We start from the raw sequence: 14,772 nt of genomic DNA on the forward strand, positions 1-14,772 counted from the left end.
CTGTACAATAGTATATCAAAGAATTAAGCAAGATCTAGTCACTTATCTGCAAAGAATATTTCTAGTCAAAATAGTATCCATAATAGAGGTAACATATATATTTAAAATAGCCAGTAAAATACAGTCACGATTTCTGGTCATTAGAGAAAAAAATCTATACATCTAGTCATTATTTTGTATAATTTGCACTGTTTCTCTTGTAATGTAATATACTTTACCTGATGATTTCGTCAAAATTCAATCGATTTTTATGAAAATTATATTGAACAAAAATTCACCAAAAATGTCATTGTTTTCCAAAAACTGATTCAAAGTAATAGTTACTAGAAGTTGAAACGGTGCAAAAATTAAAATGGAAACGATAGTACAAAGCTTACTTTTAATTAAGATCTCATAATTATGAAAATTACACGCTAAGTATAAATTGTGTTTTAAGAACCAAAGAATTTCATACAAAGACATTCCATTCTAGTCATATTTCTTGTCCTGAAGAAAATTAATTAATTAGTGAGAGTTTGTATCAAATTTTAAAATAAACAATTAAGTCAGAAATAAGATCTTTCGCAATAAAGTTCTAGTCATTAGTTTATAGTTTACAGGTTACATTCTAGTCATTAAAACTAATCCAAAGTATATGAAAATCCTAAGATATATAAAAATCCAAATATAAAAAAAAAATCCAAAGATTCATAAAAACAATCCAAAGAGGAATAAAACAGTTTTTCTTTATTCGAGTCACTTTTTTTATTTTAGTCACTAAAATTCATGGATTTGAAGAAAACATTTTTTGTGTAAAATACATGCAGGCCACTTTTAAATGCAATTTCGCTTCTATGACTAAGAACTCTTAGAGAACTTCGATATGTCGTAAAACTTAGGTTTTAAAACTAGCATACACTGCCCGTGGATGCGATGCCATAATTAAGAAATAATTAGGTAAACCGATTAAGTATTCTATCATTTAAGATACAACGGTCCGTAGTAAGATTTTTTATAATCTTAGAATTATAATATATTTAATCTCATTTATTTAATCAACAATTATTCGTTAAGTGTGCGATCTTTCACCTTTTTTAGTAATTAGTATAAGCAATTAGAATTGATTCTCCAAACGGGACAAATGTCAGTATTGAGTAGTATTAAAATAATTACAGTCACTAATTAATTAGAAGAACATTAACATACAGAAAAAAGTTTTTTTTTTAATATTTAGAAATATGCACAAAGTGCCTCTAATAAAATATGGAATTAACAAAATTATCAATAATTTTTCTTTCTGTACAATGCTCTACTTCGATTAATTAATTTTAATTATTATAATTTTAGTCACTAGGTTTTATTTCATCAGGCCAACCGTCTTTCATATAATGAATTTTGAAAACTAGTTTAATTTCTTTTGCATATTTTGAATAATTTCTGCACGATTTGAACACTTGTGCATATATTATTCAAAATTATAATTTTTAATTAATTTAAAATTTTTCAATTGATCTCTTAATGCAGTAATATATAAACATGAATTCAACACAATATATTAATTTATTATTTACTATAATAAAGAATAATATATATTTCAAAATATATACAAGACGAGTGGATTCTAGTCAGAAAGCCCGTGAACACAGACCTGAAAAGTTTTATCGAATTAAATTATAATAATTAATATATTATATTATATAAAAGGTAATTTTAATGATATAGATTTATTTTCGAAAAACTTAGTAGGGTGCCGGATCTCAGTTCACGAGTTCCTAGTCTATAAAAATAGGTAAAATATATCGCGATATATTTCGTAATTATAATTTATACTATTTAAATATAATTATCGATTTTACAATAGGTTTTCATCAAATGTATACTCTGCGGCATAATTATTTATACACAACAGCAACTATAGTGTTTATATATCTACTATTTATTAACCGATTATTCATAATTACTAATTTATTATTATTATTATTATAACTTATTTATTCGCCTATTTATTTGTGTACTTCAAAAAATCAAGATGCGAAAAAAACCTTTTGGACAAAAATAAAAAAAGTTGATACAATCTTCGATTGAAATTTTAAATGAGTTTTGTATCTTGATTTATACTTGATAACTTGTGTGTGGCTTTGTGTGTATGATACGTTCTTCAATATCAAAAAAAAAATTATAAAACCGTATTTATCGAGAAAAAAACTTTTTTTGCGAAGATAAATTTTGTGTGTCTTTCGTGATGCATCACATTTTTGTATTTCAGATATAAAAAAAAATGTGTGCAAACAAAGGGAACAATAAATCTTCTATTAAGAAATTGAATATTTCATATATTTCTCACCTTTCTTTAACTCCTTTCCCTTCTTTTCCATTTTTTTATTTATAAATAATTTGTATTTATAATTTTATATTTTTCTTATATTTGATATATTTATCATTTTTACATAAAAAATCAAAATTTGAATTATTTTAGATATTAAAATAACATCAAATATTTAACATTACCCATAGAAATTAAGTAAAGTAGTAAAGTAAATTCCAACTCAATTTTCGATAAATTGGCGGCACATTCAAATTTAGATAGTTCACAATACAAAAATTTAATATTTTAACAGTAAAACTTCTTCTCTGTACTTTTTTATTTGTAATTATATATTTATGTAAGTAAATAACTTATATGTAAATAAAAACACAATAACAATATTGTGAAAAATCACAAATTCGTTTAAATTTTCTTAAATGCTATCATATTCTCCGCTACATCATCCGAATCTTAATCCTCGAGCATTTAAGAACTCAATCATTTATTAATTATAGGCCATAAAAAATAAAAATTTGAATTATTTTAAATATTAAAATAATATCAAATCCTTTACAATGACAATATAAATTACGTAACTTTATTTATTTTGTTGATTTATTAATTAAATTGTTAGCCATGGAAAATCAGAATTTGAATTAATTTAAATATTAAAATAGCATCAAATCTTTTGCAATGACAATATTAATTGAGTAACTTTATTTCTATTTTTTTCTTTGCCTGTAATTCAAATATTTAAAAGTGAAACAAGTAGCGCCATCTCTCGGAATCGACTAAAATTTGTCAATAAGGTAGAAAACTATATAACTGAGAATTAGAGTTCTTAAATTCTCAAGAATTTAAGTTCAGGTTATATAACCGAGAATATGACAGAATTTATGAGAATTTATGATTTTTAACAATATTTTTATTGTTCAGCTTATATCAACGGTTGAACATAAATTATTTTCTAGCTCAGACATATTCAGGAATTACAGTGTTTTATAAACAAATTAAAAATTTTCAAACGTATAATTTATTTCAAACAAAAAAAAGTTTTTTCTACTTTAAAAGATAACTCTTTAACAAAATACTGGATTTTTCAGCAAAATAATTGAATTTTTAACAATAATAGTTGAATATTCAAACAAAAAATACAAATTGTCAACAAAAAAGTGTCATAATGTATATTTTAATCAAAAAAGGAATGCAGTTTATACAACAAAAGAAAAGAATTTTAAACAAAAAAAGACGAATTTCCAACAAATAAAGATTTTTCACTCAAAAAATAAATATAGGTTTATCTAAATTATTGAACCTTCAAAACCAAAAGACAAATATTCTTTACAAAAATGCAATTTTTAAACAAAAAATATGACTATTCAACAAAAAATTAATTTTCCACGAAACCGGTGCATTTTTACGCAAAAAACAAAGGAAATTTAAAACCAAAAAGTCATTACAAAAAAAGCGAATTTTTAAATAAAAAATATAAATCTTAAAAAATGCAAAAGTTCCATTTCCTGTTAAAAAATAAATTCTAAACCAAAAAAAGAAGTATTTTCCACTAAATAGTTAAATTTTCAACCACACATAAGCCTTCAATGAAAAAAAATTCACAATGAAAAAATTTAAATAAAATAGTTGAATTATCAAGACAAGAAGAACGATTTTTAACCCAAAAGTTGCAATTTCATACAAAAATGAAACGTTTTCTATAACAGATGAAGTTTTAAATCAACAAGATAAATTTTCAAAAAAAATAATTGAATTTTCTGTTGAAAAAGATTTTAGTCGAGTTTTCACGATCAAACTATGAATTTTGTTACAAGAAATCATTTTCTACCAAAAAAATTGAATTTTCAATCCAAAAAGATGAATTTTTAACCAAAAAGGATGACTTTAACAAAATTCTTGATTTTTCTAGCAAATGGTTGCATTTTTACTAAAAAATATAAAATTTATCTTAAAGCAGAAGAATTTTCTATTATAAAAAAAGTTGAGTTTTTATACAAAAAAGATTCCAGTTAACTCAGTAACATCAAAAATTGAATTTTTGTAACAAAAAATAAGTTTCTTCGAAAAAAATTGAATTTTCAACCCAAAAAGACGAATTTTTTCAAACAAAAACAATTAATTTTTAACAAAATAGTTAAATTCTCTACCAAATAGTTGCATTTTTATCCAAAAAAGATCAATTTTGTACTAAAACAGATGAATTTGTGATAAAAAACCATTTTTTTTTATAAGCGGAACTTTCATCTAGAAAATATTTCAGTTCATTTTTCAACACCAAAATATAAATTTTAAACAAAGAGTAAATTTTCTACGAAATAGTTACGCTTTCTAGAAAATAGTTTAATAGCTTAATTTCTAACCAAACAGTTGCATTTTTATCAAAAAAAGATTTAATTTCTGCTAAACCAGGTAAACTTTAAAATAAAAAATACAAAATTTCAAAATAAGTGGTGAATTTTCAACCGAAAAGTTAGCGAAAAAACTCAATTTTCTATTAAATCAAATAAATCCTGTGATTTTTATAAATTCTCAGAGAATTTATTTCTCAGTTCTATTGTCGGTAATATTCTCATTCTCGTTAGCGTTCACAAAGTAATATAACAGGCTCAGAACTCTAAATTGTGACACCCTGAAAGGGTACGTCACACTGTCACAGTCACTGAATTATTTGGTTGATTTATTAATTAAATTGTAACCCATGAAAAAATAGAATTTGGATTAATTAAAAAATTTAAAGATAGCATCCCATCTTTTACGATGACAATATTAATTAAGTAACTTTATTTTTATTTTTTCTTGTTTTTGTAATTCGAATATTTAAAAATGAAACAAGCAGCGCCATCTCTCGGAATTTACTGAAATTCATCAATAACGTAGAAAACTATATATCTGATGATACATCAAATTGTTACTTAATTATTTCGTTTATTTATTAGTTAAATTATAAGCCATGAAAAGCAAAATTTGAATTATTTTGCATGTTAAAACAGCACCAAATCTTTTGCCATAAAAATAGAAATGAAGAAACTTTATCAATTATCAATTTAAACATATATTTAATGTTACAATATTAAATTTTGAAAACAAACTTTTCCTATTTTTTTGCAATTCCAATATTTAAAAAATGTGACACCCCTTCCTCCTAAAGCGCGCCAAAATTTGAAAATTGTACTTCCGTAATGGACTCTGCATCCACCAACGTTGACCTCTCCTCTCACACCGCTTGAAGAGGTTAGAACCTCAATTCCTCTGTGATGAAACTCTACTACTTGAGTGTAGCTAAACTCGTTAAAATTCAATTTTAAATTCGAAAGAAAAACAAATAAAAATCACCAAGTTCAATTTAATTCAGTATTTAATTATCAAATCAAATTTATTTACAATAGTCAGATCCTTCTTTTCAAAAATAATTGAAAACTACAATTTTACAAAAGCAAAGACAAAACCGACCGGTCGCCACCGAAGGAAGGATCTTTTTGATTTTTCTGACGAGGAAAGTAGCCAATGAGCTTTCTTAAGATCCCGCTTTTAATCTCAAAAAACCCGCCCACGCGATAATTACGGGTCCTCCCTTGACAGGTTTTAATATCCATGATGGCAGCGACGACGGTTGCGGCAACGAAAACGGATAAGAAAAATCAGTATTAAGCACGTACAGGAATTTCACATTTATAAATCTAACAACTCGACATCCGCCGACAAGGTGCCTCCAAATAGGTTATTTTGACTCAACGATCCTCAACTCGAATATCTCTACATAATGAAACTTAATTCTTAAATCAACGACCCATGAAATTGAAATCCCAAACTAATTTCAATTCTTAAACTCAAAGTTTTAATCATCAATTCGCAAAACTAAAACCCATTAAGATAGTTTAACTTGCAGAAACTCTCATTGGTCACTTCCTGTTCAGATTTCTTCCACAACTTACAATATCTTAAATACAAGTATTATTTTAAACAAGCAAAATTCCAAAATTCTTTGATTAATCCTTCTTGTAATACATAATTTTGCTGTCAACAAAGAAATCTCTATATATAGTTTCTCAGTATTATTTACACCCTTTTATCTTGTTCCTGTTAGAACAAGTCGACCCGCCACTTGCGATAGCTAAATTCCTACATCCTAACTCTTGATTTTAATTAATATTAAACTTCAATTTTATTAAATTTGAAGATTTATAATTTTGCCGCTTAAATATCGTAATTTTCAGTCGGTAAGACAGCTATCTGTTGCAAAAAGAACACACAGCGCCATCTATTGGAAGCAGTCACATATTAACAACAAGAAGAGTAAATAAAAATTTATACACAAAATGTCAGACTGTCAATTGTCACTGAATTCTTTTGTTTATTTATTAATTATATGCTTTAAAAAATCTAGAAAAATGAATTCTTTTCGGACAAATGAAAAGTGCCTTCCTTCTCTAAGGATATCAGGTAATTAATTTTTTAATCGTAATTATGTAAATATAAATGCCTATAAAAATAGTCAAAATTTTACATTTATATTTTTATTTTGATTCTAGAAATAAAAATAATTGATGCAATTGAAAAATAATTAATTTTTCAGATCTGCAATTTAATTTTAATCATGAATATTTCAATGAGAGATTCAAGTGGTGAATTAATTGAAATTCTTATAAAAGATGCAAATGCTTGCAAACGAATGCAACTTGAGAATGGAATAAAAAACAATTTTGCAAATCCACCTGAAGCTAATCAAACTCTTTACAACATTATTTCGTCTTTATCGGGTATGTACGAAATTATAAATTTCTAACCTATATATTATCCTTTAATTTTTTTTGTTAATAATTCATTACGAGCAATTTATAATAATGGTAATGATTAATAATAGTAAATACTAATTATTAATAAATTTATTTTTGAAAACAAATTTCCACATTTTTATTAAGACTCTGAATAAATTTGAAAAATTTAATTTTCAAAAACTATTATTAAAAAATCTAATAGGATAATTTCTAATAATTAATAATATTTATTATTATTATTGTTAATTATTAATAATATGGCATGAAGGATGTTTCTTGAAAATAATTTTCAAATTCTTACTATCGCTTTAAATTAATAAAAAAATTCAAATATTCATTAAAGAATAATTTATAATAATGATAATAATGAATAATAAGACATTAATAATTAATTAACAGTGATTTTTTAAAAGATTTCATCATTTTTATGGTGATTTTTTATTTAATAGAAAAGCAAAATATTTATGGAAGTATGTAATATGTAATTAATAAAAAAATTTTTAAAATAGCTTTTTAAAAGTGTTTTTTAAAAGAAATTTGCAAAATTTTGTCTAAAACTTTAAATCATTTACAAAATTCAAATATTCAAACGCTGTTTTGATCAAATTGTTTAAATAATAATTTCTAATAATTAAAAATTAAAATAATAGTAATGATAACTCTTTGAAAGTGTTTTTTTAAACAAATTTACAACTTTTTACTATAAATTTAATTTGATTAAAAAAATGGAATTATTCAAAAACTATCTTTAAAATTTCTTAAGAATAATTTCTAATAATTCCTAATAATTATTAGTATTCATTATTAATAATAATTCTCTAAGAAGGTATTTCGAGAAAGATTGACAAATTTTCAATATAATTAAAAAATTTAAATATTCATTCAAGAATAATTGACAATAATAGTAAATAATAGCCAATAATAAAGATTTAAAACTTTTTTTTATTTGAAAATTTTTACCAAGACTTCGACCAACCAAAAAAATTTAATTAGTCATTGAAGAATATTTTTAAATAATGAACAATAAAAATTATAATGATAACTCTTTAGGGTGTTTTTTGTTTGCAAATTCGAAAATTTGTACTAAGTTTTAAATTAATTACAAAATTCAAGTAGTTAATAATAATTATTATTATTACTCATTGTTAAATATAACCTTAAAAATTTTGTTTTGAAAAGATGGGAAAATTTTTATTATAAATGTAAATTGGTAAAAAAAAAGTCAAATATTCATTTAAGAATAATTCATAATAATTAATGATAATAATGACTAAAAAGTGTTGTTTTTTTTTTACAAATTTTTACTAAGGCTTCGAATTAGCCTAAAAGTTTAGATATTTATGGAAGAATAATTAATAATATTAAATAATAAGAATAATTATTTATTATTAATGATATTTTTTTAAGAATGTTTTTGGAAAAAGATTTTCAGATTTCTACCGTCCCTTTAAATTAATAAAAAATTCAAATGTTCATTGAAGAATAATTTATAATAACTGATTATAATAATAATACTTAATAATAGCTAATAATAATAAATGGAAAGTGTTTTTTTTTTAATATTCGAAAATTCTTATTATCATTTCATATTAATAAAAAAGTCAAATATGATTGAAAAATCATGTATAATAATAATAATAATAATAATAATAATAATAATTAATAATATCCAATAATAATGATTTAAGAGCGTTTTTTTTATTGACAAATTTTTACTAAAGTTTTGATTCAACCAAATTTCTTTAAATATTTATGTAAGAATAGTTTATAATAAATAATAATAGCAATAATAATAACTTTTCCAGATTGTGTTTTTGAACAAATTTTTACTAAGGCTCTGAATTCTAAATTAATCAAAAGAATCAAATTGATAATAATAAAATTATTGTTAATTATTATTAATATTTAAAAAAAAGGTTTTTTAGATTAGTTGATATTAATTAATAATAGCCAATAATACTGATTTAAAAGCGATTTTTGAAAAATATTAGAAAATTTTATTATGACTTTAAATTAATAAAAAAAGTCAAATTGTCATTAAAGAATAATTTATAATATTTAATAATAATAATGAATATGAGCCAGAAATAATGATTTAAGAGTGTTTTTTTTATTTGCAAATTTTTAATAAGGCTTCGAACCTACCAAAGAAGTTTAAAATATTCATGAAAGAATTATTTATAATAATCAATAACAACAATAATGATATCCACTCTTTAAGAGTGTTTAAAAAAAAAACAAATTTGTAAATTTTTACGAAGGCTTTAATTTAATCAAAAAATTCAAATGTTCAAAAGCTTCTTAAAGAATAAATAATGATTATTAATTATCATTATTAATTCTTTAAAGTTTGCACATTTTTACAGTGGATTTAAATGAATAACAAATTCTATTATTGGCTCAAGAATAGTAATTTATCATAATTAATAATAATTAACATTGATAATTAGTAGTAATAATTAATCATAATAATAACACTTTAAGAATGTTTTTGTACAATAAATTTGCAAATTTTTACTTATTATTAGTCAATTTAAAAAATCAAATATTCAAAGGTTTACACTAACTTTAGATTAAAGATTAATTAATATCGATAGAGATAGATGAAGGGAAATTTGATTCGAAATTAATCAAAAAAATTAAATTAATACTAATAATAAAATGATTGTTAATTATTATTAATTAATTATTATTGTCTTAGCGATTGTATTTTTCTCAGATTAATTGATATTAACTATTAATAATAATTAATAATATCCAATAATACTTATTTAAAAGCGGTTTTTGAAAAAGATAAAAAAAATTATTTTTACTTTAAATTAATAAAAAAGTTAAATTGGTATTAAAGAATAATTTATAATATTCAATAATAATAATTAATAGTTGCCAGAAATAATTATTTAAAAGGGGTTTTCTTATTTGCAAATTTTTAATAAGGCTTTCTATTAATTACCAAATTTAAATATTCAACAGCTTTTATTAAAAATTCGTAAAGAATAATATCTAATCGAATTATTATCGATTCTTCAAAATTTGCACACTTTTACAGTGGTTTTAAATAACTAAAAAATTCTAATATTTGTTTAAGAATAATAATTTTTAATAATTAATAATAATTAATATTGATAATTAGCAGTAATAAATCATAATAATAATAATAATAATAATAATAACACTTTAAGAATGTTATTGTAGAAAAAATGTGCAAATTTTTACTTATTATTAATAAATTTAAAAAATCAAATATTCCAAAGCTTTACAATAACTTTAGATTAAAAATTAATTAATATCGAAAGGAAAAGATCAAGGAAAATTTATTTTTCAACAATCCTGAAAATTCCTTCAATTATCGTATTTTGAAACACTTCCGAAATAATAACTTTCAAATAAAAAATTCTCAGAGTATAATTAATAATAATTAATAATAATTACTATTTTATTTGAATTATTAACTATTGATTATTAATGAATTATTATTAATTATTTATTAATAATGAATAAATATTAATTATTATTCACTAATTAATTATCAGGGTTGCTACACAATCCTAATTTCGGAATAACCAAAGTTCAAAAAATTATTTTTACCAAATAGTTGAGTTTTCAATTCAGAAAGATAAATTTCGAATCAAAAACGGAATAATTAAATTTCCAATAAAAATAAATAATTTTTATTAAAAAAGGAAATTTTAACAAAATAGTCTAATTTTAAACCAATGAAATGAATGTTCAAAAAACAAAAAATTCCTTGTGAAAAGTGAAATAGTTGATATTACCACCAAAAAATATTTTTATTTTCAATAAAAAACAATTGAATTCAATAAAAAATACGGATTTTTAACACACAAGTTGAATCCTCAAACAAAACAGAGACAGTTTTAAACTAAAAGAGCAATTTTCAACAAAATAGTGGAATTTTAGACCAAGAAAGATTTTTTGATTAATAAAAAAAAAATCTTATCCAATATATTGAATTTTCAATAAGAAATTTAATCTTTCATAAAAAAAAGTCGGGGTTTTAACTCGAAAATATGAATTTTCTACAAAATAATTGAGTTCTCCACAATAGACATTAATTTTCTACTAAAAAAGATGATTTTTTAACCAAAAAAATGAAGTTTCAACTCAAAAGATTACGTTTTTCCAAAAAAAGACAAATTTTCAACAATATAAATAAATATTCAATCAAAGAGAGCAATTTTTAACTAAAAAAGATGAATTTTAAACAAAAAATGAAATAGTTAAATTTTCAGTTAATTTAATGACTTTTGAATTCAAAAAATCAATCTTCAACAAACTAGTTAAATTTTTAACCAAAGAAATTAATTTTCAAACAAAAGGATCAATTTTCAACTTACAAGATAAATTTTCAACGTACATGATTAATTAATTAAATTTTGTTGAGGCTTATACCGGTTTTCTGATGTTAACATTTTTATTTTGAAATTTTTATTACATAATGTGAACCTCAAAACCCGGTATAGACCTAAAAAATTATTAACTTGCTTACCCGAAAATGCATATCGATCAAGAAGATAAATTTTTTCGACCAAAAAAATAAATTTTTATCCAAGAAAATTAATTTTTGACCAAAAAGACGAAATTCCAATGAAATAAATGAATTTTCAACCAAAAGGGATCAATTTTCAACCAAAATGGATTAACCATAGAAAAAATCGAAAAAAATTATCTTTTCACTAAATACATGAAGGTTTTACCGCAAAAAAATGAATCTAAAAAATAAAAATATTTCAACAAAATACATAAATTTTCGACAAAAAAAAAAATTTCTATTTAATAAACAAATTAAATTTAGCCAAAATGTTGAATTTCCATGCAAAAAAAAAAACAAACAATGTTCTACCAAATAGTTGAATTTTCAAACAAAAAATATGGATTTTCAATTTTAAAAAATATAATTTAAAAAAATATAAATTCTCAGCCAAAAAAATTATAAAATTATACCCTTGTAGGACTTACTTGGTATTAATAAATTTTCTTTTCCAACCCTAATTTAATTAAGTTCATTGTTTATTTAATTAATAAAAGGACATTCCCTGAACATTTGCAAATTTTTACTAAGGATTCGAATGAATTTAAAAGAATCAAATATTTAAAAGGTTTACAATAACTTTAGATTAAAAGTTAATTAATATCGATAGGGATAGATGAAGGGAAGTTAGTTTTGGATAATGAAGATTCAAATGCCTCTCAAGTTGATTTTCTTGAATTATCAAATTTGGAAACACTCCCAGACGATGGAGTTACAATTACAGAATTTGTAAATAATCTTGACAATAATGATAATAATTACCTGAAAGAGTACCTACACTCGAACAATATTGAAATAATGGAAGAATATCAGTTTCTGGATGGCAAGGAATTAGATGACAAGATTGAAACATCTGAAAAATTAATTGTCACTAATGATATCTCCTCGCCCCTTTGTCGACTTTGTGCCCGCCAAAGTGACGAAATGTTCTTCATTTTTGGATTACTTCCAAAAGAAACAAGCATAGCAGAAAAAATAAACAACTACTTACCGATTAAAGTAATTATATTAAATATTTTATACTTATTATTATCATCTGAATGGCGTAGTAAAAAAAATGAAAAAAATGGCGTAGAATGGCGTAATATATTTCTGTAATACTGCATACAATTTTGAAATTTGTAGTATATTTAAAAAATTGTTTGATGCTGCATTTCTGGGAAAAATATTTCTTTATATAAATATGTTTATCTTTTTAGTCGAAAATTAAACTATTTGCTTAAACGTTAATTTTGTTGTTGAAGATTCATGATTTCAATTGAATATTCATCTTTTTGGTTAATATTGTCTTCTTTTGGTTAACAATTTTAAGATTTTGAAGATTCTTTTTTTATTAAAAATTAATTTTTTTACTGAACAATGACATATTCCATTTTTTGTTGAAAATGTATATTTTTTTGTTAAATTTTGAACTATTTGATGCAAAAAAAATATTTACAAATTTGCAGCTGCCCCATTTTCGTATCATAAATTTCTTTATTTGTAGGTTGAAGAGGTCGACATCTTTCCAAGGAAAATTTAATTCACAATTTTCCCAAAACAGTATTAGAATCCGGAGAAAATTTTCTAAATTTAAAGAGCATATTTAAAAAAAAAATTGTTGAAAATTAAACATTTCCGGTTAAAGATTCAACTTTTTTAAAAATATTTGTATTATTTGCTTGAGAATCCAACAATTTGGTTGAAACCTTTCAATTAAAGTTTAATCCTGTTTTGTTGGAAAATTAATCCATTTAGTTGAAAATTCAAATATTTGGTTAACAATTCAGCTATTTTGATCAAATTTCAACTCTTTGTTGAAAATTAAAATATTATATCTACTAAAAAATTTATCTTTTTTTGGCCTGAAAATTTGGTTGAAAATTTTACAATTAAAGAAAAAAGTATTTTTTATTTGGTCGAAAATGCAACTATTTTGGATAGAAAATTCATATTTCTTGACAGATAAGTCATCTTCCTTAGTTCAAATTGAACTTTTGTATTGAATAATAAACTTTTCTGGTTGAAAATTCAACTATGTGGTTAGAAATTCAATTTTTAGTGTAAGATTCATGATTTTAGTCAATAAATGATCTTTTTGATGAAAAATTTATTTCCTTGGTTAAAAATTCTTTTTTGTTTTGAAAATTATCATCATCTCATAAATTTCCTTATTTGCAGGTCGAAAAGACCGACACCTTTCCAAAGAAGATCTGCCTCCCTTGCCTTGAAAAACTAGATCTAATTGACAATTTTCACAAAACAGTTTCCGAATCAGAAGCAAATTTTCTAAAAACTAAAAAGAAAATTTCAGGAAAAAAAACCGAACCTCTTGTTGAAAAGAGACCTCCAAAATCGCTCATTTCTGCATCACCAGCGAAAAAATCTTTCGAAACTGAAGCTCTTGATCCTGAAAATCTCTATGACAAAGTCCTGAATGAGGATGATTTTGAGATGATTGAGGAGAGCGAAGAAGAGAATGCAGTGCAAGAAGATGACTCCGTTGGCCCAAAAAATTTGAGCAAAAATTTAGAAAAAGATCATTCTAACGAAGCCAGTGAAGTTTCTTCAAGTACGATTGAACCAATAAAATGTCGTGTTTGTGAAGCGAAATTTTATACGATGAGGAAATGTTATCTTCACTCAGCCTCTCATTCTTCATCGAATTATTATCCCTGTAGCCTTTGTGATACAGATTCGCCAAGTCCGGAAAAATGGAGGGAACATTTTACGGAACACAGTCCTAGTAAATTACACGATGAAAGAATCTTAAATTACGAATGCGAAATTTGTCAGAAGAAGCACGTTTCTGAGGCAAGACTGAAGTTTCATCTTCAGTTCCATGAAGCTGGTGTTAAAGCTCGTTATTGTCAAAAATGTGATAAGTTTCTTGCTTCCGAGTCAGTACTTTACAATCATTATGTGATGGTTCATATGAAGTTGAGGGATTTTTGTTGTGACATCTGCGGCAGTGTCTTCAGGTATTCATTAAATAAGTGAAGGGGATCCCAGCTGAAAATTCCTGTACAGGTAATCTTTGAATGATCCTGCACAGGTTGTCTTTGAATACAGGTAATATTTGAATGATTCTGTAAAGGTGAATGATCCTGTACACCTGATCTTTGAATGATCATTTACAGATGATCTTTGAATGATCCGGCACAAGT

The 14,772-nt window shown here is 23.4% G+C and overlaps 1 protein-coding gene across 1 annotated transcript in view; it reads left to right on the forward strand.

The window, feature by feature from the left end:
* Nucleotides 1-6,634: 6,634 nt before the first annotated feature.
* Nucleotides 6,635-14,772, forward strand: part of LOC117172862 (zinc finger protein 431-like) — a 27,868-nt gene continuing 19,730 nt past the window's right edge. Inside the window, exons 1-4 of the mRNA XM_033361125.1 lie at nucleotides 6,635-6,739; nucleotides 6,873-7,056; nucleotides 12,237-12,625; nucleotides 13,787-14,586. Coding sequence (XP_033217016.1) covers nucleotides 6,894-7,056; nucleotides 12,237-12,625; nucleotides 13,787-14,586 — 1,352 coding nt within the window. The 5' untranslated portion in view covers nucleotides 6,635-6,739; nucleotides 6,873-6,893. The remainder of the gene's footprint in view (nucleotides 6,740-6,872; nucleotides 7,057-12,236; nucleotides 12,626-13,786; nucleotides 14,587-14,772) is intronic.

This window comes from Belonocnema kinseyi, chromosome 5 (genome assembly GCF_010883055.1).
Source record: "Belonocnema kinseyi isolate 2016_QV_RU_SX_M_011 chromosome 5, B_treatae_v1, whole genome shotgun sequence".
NCBI classification, from domain to species: domain Eukaryota; kingdom Metazoa; phylum Arthropoda; class Insecta; order Hymenoptera; family Cynipidae; genus Belonocnema; species Belonocnema kinseyi.